Here is a 6,161-nt window from a genome sequence, read left to right as displayed (position 1 = left end):
ATGAGGATGTGGAATAAAATGACTCTCCTCCAGTTGCGGAGATTGCAGAGGTTGATTCTGATCTGGAGCCAACAGACGGATCAGAGGTGAGCAGGGACCCTGGTTTTTTTTTTTTTTTTATTACTGACACAACCCTGATTACGATCCAAGGCTCTCGTGCTAAAGGACAATCAGTAATGGGAGAAAGCGGAGAAAGTTCTAAAGGTCAGACTCCGTCTCTTCAAGAGACCAGAGCCAGTAGAGTGATTTTTGAGAAGCCACCAGACGAAATGACCAAGCATTTGAGGCCTCTATACATCAGAGCTCACATCGATGGAAAGCCGGTGTCTAGAGTCTTGGTGGACAATGGAGCCGCAGTGAATATACTGCAACTCAGAATGGTAAGGAGGCTGTCCAAGTCCGAGCAAGATTTATCCCTTCCGAAGTCTCAGTTACCAGCTTTGATGGTGGCGTGGCTCAAACAAAAGGGATCATTCCGGTGGATCTGACAGTGGGTAACACCACTAAAGTCAGCGCCTTCTTTGTGGTAGATGGAACAGTGGCATATAACGCCTTACTGGGTAGAGATTGGATCCATTCAAATTGGTGCATCCCCTCTTCGCTTCACCAGTTCCTAGTATTCTGGAATGACAAGAACGAGATCGAAATTGTTTTGGCAGATAATAGGCCCTTCACAGTAAATGCTAACTTGGCGGAGGCGCAGCTCTATCACAGGAATGTAGGACCTTTGAGACTCCTACAGCCAGATGGTGAAGGGAGACCGACGAGAGCCAGTCCAATCATCGATGAGGTTGATACACCCACTTTAGAAACTGTGTTAGAGATGTATAGGCCGTCAGTAATTTGACTGTCTGGCCCGGAACCAGATCCAGATGGTAACGATGACTAAGCCTCTCACAAAGGCTCAAAGGGCGGAAGTCACGGCCCTATTACAAAGAATCGCAATATATACTGCAGAAAGGCAAGCATGGCTCCACCGCCTGGCTGCCACGGCTGACTGTGTCTTTGAAGATGAGAGCCATAGGCAGAATTCACAGGCCTATAAGTTTCTTCTCTTCCACCAGCACCTAAAAAGATGGAAGAAGTTCAAGATCCACTCCTTGAAGTCAATCTCGGAGATGGAACAGAGTCACGGCCCACTTTCATTAGTAAGCTCCTCTCGGAAGAACAGCAGAGCCAGATGGTCGCATTGCTTAAGGAGTTCAGGGACTCTTTCGCGTGGGATTACGACGAGATGCCCGGCTTGGATAGGGAAGTTGATAGAGCATAGGGCTTCCCATCAAGGGAGGGTTTCAAGCCGTACAAGCAACCACCGAGAAGAATGGCTCCTTATATAATTCCTGCAGGTCGGTATGCCAATGCGTTCATAATTCACTAGACAAAGCGGGCCTAGATTGCAAGTTTTGACCCCCGAAGGTCTCTCTCCTCTCTTCTATTACTACTTCTTTTAGAAGTCCTATTAGTATGGTTGGTTTCGTTCAGTAGTAATGTCATACTACTAAATCGTTGATAGCTTTTATGTATGGCTGACAATGCTAGTCTTGTGGGAAGGGACCCTCACTTTAGAATGAAGCAGGAACCATCCAATTGCAATTGCATGTCTTAACCATAGTGACAGTGACACAGATCCCTTTGATCAAATAGTGGAAGCAGCAATCCATTGCCTCCTGGTATTTCCCTTGCTTTCGGGCGAAGTGCTTTCGTACCATGCCTGTCATTATAGAGTAAAACAGCCGATTCCATAGGCATTCTGGCTTGATGAATGCTATCTTGCTTGATAAATCCCTTCCTTCTTATTGGCTTATTCAACAAACGGTATAACACTTCTTTCTCTCATCCCACTACCGCACTATCCATGTCCTATTCTTATACTATTCTACCTGTTCCGAGAAGAAAGGATGCAGACAAGTTAAAGGAAGACAGGACAAATAGATCTCTCACTTACAGACATATAAAACCCCTACGCTGCAAGTAGGAGCCTAGCTTTGAAGACAGAAGAAGCAAGGGACTTTCGGAACTGAATGAAAACCATTCCTATCATGATGCCACTAGTTCAGCAGACGATCTCGGAACGGAACACTCACTAGAAAGCCCAATAGCCGATTTGCTTATTAAGATTTTGGCATTGCACTCTATCACTTAGTGCCCCATCTGCCCGCACCTAAGACACGTACCCCGGCTTCCACTTCTTGTTCTTGGAAGAGCTCCCTGATGCTCCTTTTGCCTTCCCCTAAAAGAAAATTTTTACGTAGAAAGAAAAGAACTAAAGTATATCCCTAGGATGAGGATCTACACTTTATCCAGACAGGCTGAGCCTGTTCATCCTCCTATACGTATACGTCTTCTCATGCACCTTTGCATTAAGAAAATTTTGAAGGGTTATTATGATGCAGTAGCAAAGACTGCCTTATCCCATCAGATTCTAAATTGTTTTCCTTAATGATCTGACTAAGATTACCGGCGTCATAGTTTTTCATACCAAAAGCCTCCAGCTGATCACAAAGGTTCTTCACCATAATAAATATAACGTCAGCCCCAGTGCTTATGGCCATGTTGTAAAGTCTCCAGGCACTGACGCTTACTTGCGGTCGCATGTTCTTTAACTTCCCTCAAACAAAGTAAGCCATGCCTTTCTTTGGTCTGTAATGCCCCAACCAATATATGGGGGCGCGTCTCATCAGCCGGGGAATTGGTTCAATTCGGGGAATCTTTTTTTTTTTTTTAATTGCTCGGGAATTCATTGATAGTCACTTTTGCCAGGTTCTAGGGGGGCTACTCTACTCCTCTTTTTTGTCGATCGAGCCGCTTTTCCCTCATTCTACTTGTCCAGCCCTCTTCACGAACTTGTACAATCGATGCCACAGAGATAGCCAACTCTATTATCGAAGAAATAGGGAAACGGGCGACGATTTGGCACCAGATATCCGGAGGTGTGGAAAGAGCAGCTGTGATAAGCGGAAAAACCATCAAAAAACGACGATTGCTCGTGGAGGTTTCCACAGAAAGACCCCTTGGTTCTGGCAAACGGATCACAATTACAGGTACCTGAGAGCATACCGATGGAATGAACGAAATACGAACAGTTAACATAATATGGTCATAGATCTTAGGTTGTAACTTGATCATGAGCGAATTTGTTGATGTTGCACCCACGAAGTATGAAAAGTGCCAAACATTGGGAACTACCCAGGGAGGAGTTAGGAACAGGAACAAGGAGAAGCGAAAACCGCTTAAATGGAGGAATCGATTGTATTTCGTCCTTTGTTCCCCATAGCAACTGGGGATCGAAAAGCACCAAATTTGATGACTTATTAAGGGAAAGACGAAGTAAGAACATGCTATTGGAGACGTTGCCACATATGTCGGGGAGGCCTCCGTTGATTGTGTACGAACAAAATACGAGTCCAAAGGTAGGGTAAGAAAGGGTTTAGCTAATGGAGAAATTGACTCTTCCGGAAACCAGTAACGCGTAAACCATGTCAAACCAAGACCGATCAATATCCGAACGGAACGGATTCGAACTTCTCCTAGAATAGTTTCCGGTGCGAAAGAAAATTCTTTTAGTAATTCAAAGGATAAATTAATTTTGGGTGAATTCGGGAACGAGGAATGTCAGATAAATTCTTATGTAACTCCTGTACGATAACGAAAAAGTCCTTCGTCCTACACTCGCAGACTTCACGTCGACCTAAAAAAAGTAGTAGTGAACTCTTCTCTTCTGCCTTCATTTCACTTTTTTGTCTCAGTGAAGGCGGAAGAGAAGAGTAGAGTGAGGGAGACGACATCAAATCTGTTCCGAGGGAACAAAGGCACAGTGGTCGAGTGAATTCATGAAGGGAGAAAGAGGAGACCTTCCATTTACGCTTCAAAACTACACGTCCACTTCATTGAGTAGTGAGTCGCTGTGAGGCAAGTGGAGCTTCGGAACTTGCGTCCACTCCACTAACACACCACTTCACTAGTTCAAAAACTAGAAACTCAACCCCCTACAAGGCACAACTCCGTGGGCTTTTTTGTTCACTCTTGAAATACTGAAGGGCGCCAACGAAGTCAAATCAAAGTAGTCGCCCGTCGAGGCAAGCCCTACGGAAGTATCAAACCTTTAAGCGAGAGGGTGATTTGTTGGCGTCTTGCGTAACAAGGGCAAGATGAAAGGCGGGGGGCGGGGACTCATTTACTTGCGACTGAAGGAAGTAGGGCTCCTATTGAACCGAACAGCCCCCTATTAACAAGTGAACAGCGCAAAGCCTACTGATTGATAGCTTATCTTATAGGCATTGCAGATGGAGAGCTTAGCGTTCGTGGATCTTATATTCTAGTCGCGAGCAGAGAGAGCTTGATAGTTATCGTGTTGTAGTCGGTCCTAAAGGGTTTTTCAACCTTCAGTTCAGAATGTAAACCAGCAAAAGAATGAAGCTACATTCATTTCTTGAACTTGACACGCGTAGAATGGGAAGGAAGGGCTGACTCTCCGTCTGGCTTGGTCTCGCTCCCTTCCCGCACGCCTGGACGATTTATAATCTCGAGAACCTTTCAAGCAAGACCGCGGGGCGATTTAAAAAATGAGTCTATCTTTCTTGTAGTGCATTCCATTCCTCGAGAAAGAATCTCTTCCGGGGTTGGTTAATGAGATTCAAAAACGATGCTTCCTTGGCCGTGTGGAACATGGATGAGCATTATGTCATTCCTACAAGTGATCCGACTGGAAGAAGTGTTATATGAGGACTTCGAGATCAAATAGAGAATGTTTCTTTCCATTCCTCGTGAGCCACTTATTTCTCCGAAACAAGAGATCAAAGTTCTTTTTCTCCTTTTTCCCAAAAAGTCGACGGTCTTACACCATTGGGATACTTCGAATAAACTTGAATACATATAGGAGACACCGATGCTAAAACCTTTTCTCGAGATATCTTCCAAACTGTTAGGGTCGTTGCTCCGGATCTTGTTCCCCCGGTGCGAAACCAGTTGGTTCCGTAGTTTGAGAATTCTGCTGATTCCAAGTACTCCATCTCCATCATTGCATATAGGAATATAAAAAGTAAAGAGGAGAAGGCATGACCAGAAGAATTGTGTCAAATAAGTGAATTTATCCAGCTGAGGCATTATTTCTTGAAAAAAGAACCCTCCAGACAGAAAAAGACTCCTTCCTGTACGAGTACTAAGTACGGACCAAAAGACTACCCTTTCTTCCATCTAGGATTTACTATAATCTTTCCTAGTCGAGAAAGAGAGCTTTGATTGCGCACTGATACGCATCATCACGCGACCCATATTTCAGGAGTCTAAATAGGAGATTCCGGAGACACTTGGGATTGACCTTGCTTTCCAGCTCATTAAAAAAAAATGAGCGTATCGAGGTCAAGTCTTGCTCAGTGAGCCACTCTCGATTCTCACGGAGACTAATTTGTCTCAGTGTGTCGAGAATTTTTCCCTGTAAGGCCAGGGCCTTTTGGAGCCGCCTTTCCTCTGGTATAGAGAGCCCTAAATCTAAAGTGTTCTAAAGTAAAAGAGTAGTAGGTGAAAGCAAGCTAGAATTTTTGATCGGAGCAGGGGTAGGGGATAGCCCGCATTTGCTATCTGCTCGGCCCTATCCCCGAGGTGCCTTCGCTCGCTTTCCGCAACTTTAGGTATGGGCAGTTGCAGTTTAGGGGCTGGCCCAACTATTTCTTTTTTATAGTTGGAGGGGAGGAGTGGACGTAAGTGTGACTCGCCCACTTCCTGTTGGTTAAGGAAGCTTGCAGCAGGTCTTCTCCGTCGCGAATGGCTCTGGTGATCAGCTTTCGACACGTGGACATCAGTTGTGCGAACCGTCTGGTGTGGCGCGCTTGTGCGCCTTGCGCACGTGCTCCGTTGGGGTTATGACTCGCGCGAGCTTTGTTAGGGGTTACAGGTGTTGAGATTGGATTGGTTGCAGGAGGCGGGCCCGCACTTTTGGAAGCCGCTCGTGTGAAGTCGCGCTAGGCTGACCCGCATGGGCTTTGCCCCGCACTGGTATGGAGTTAAGGGGAACGACTCCCTCTGGTTAGACCATTCCAGGTCACAGGTGCATGTGAACGGCCTTCTCTTCGCTTTTGATTAAAAACCTGGGCAGGACATCAAGCGCTTTAACCCCCGCTTTGAAGTGTGTGTGCCGTGGATTAGCAAATTGCGGTAGTTCAGAT

General features: G+C 45.7%; 2 protein-coding genes across 2 annotated transcripts; both read right to left on the bottom strand.

Annotated features, from left to right (window-relative positions):
* Positions 1–1,333: 1,333 nt before the first annotated feature.
* On the bottom strand, positions 1,334–3,612 carry LOC120255080 (uncharacterized tatC-like protein ymf16; the record flags this gene model as incomplete). The annotated part of the gene is given in 2 exon segments (XM_039262981.1): positions 1,334–2,807; positions 2,809–3,612. Coding segments are annotated over 2 exon segments (834 nt in total), but the record flags the coding sequence as incomplete, so codon positions are not given.
* On the bottom strand, positions 3,536–5,450 carry LOC120255079 (putative ATP synthase protein YMF19). The gene has a single exon (XM_039262979.1). The coding sequence runs from the start codon at positions 5,191–5,193 to the stop codon at positions 4,624–4,626; it is 570 nt and encodes a 189-aa protein (XP_039118913.1). The 5' UTR covers positions 5,194–5,450; the 3' UTR covers positions 3,536–4,623.
* Between the last annotated feature and the right edge of the window lie 711 nt (positions 5,451–6,161).

This window comes from Dioscorea cayenensis, unplaced genomic scaffold (genome assembly GCF_009730915.1).
Source record: "Dioscorea cayenensis subsp. rotundata cultivar TDr96_F1 unplaced genomic scaffold, TDr96_F1_v2_PseudoChromosome.rev07_lg8_w22 25.fasta BLBR01000825.1, whole genome shotgun sequence".
Taxonomy (NCBI): Eukaryota; Viridiplantae; Streptophyta; class Magnoliopsida; order Dioscoreales; family Dioscoreaceae; genus Dioscorea; species Dioscorea cayenensis.
The sequence above is the reverse complement of the archived record's forward strand: the minus strand, read 5'-3'. Positions and strand labels throughout refer to the sequence as shown.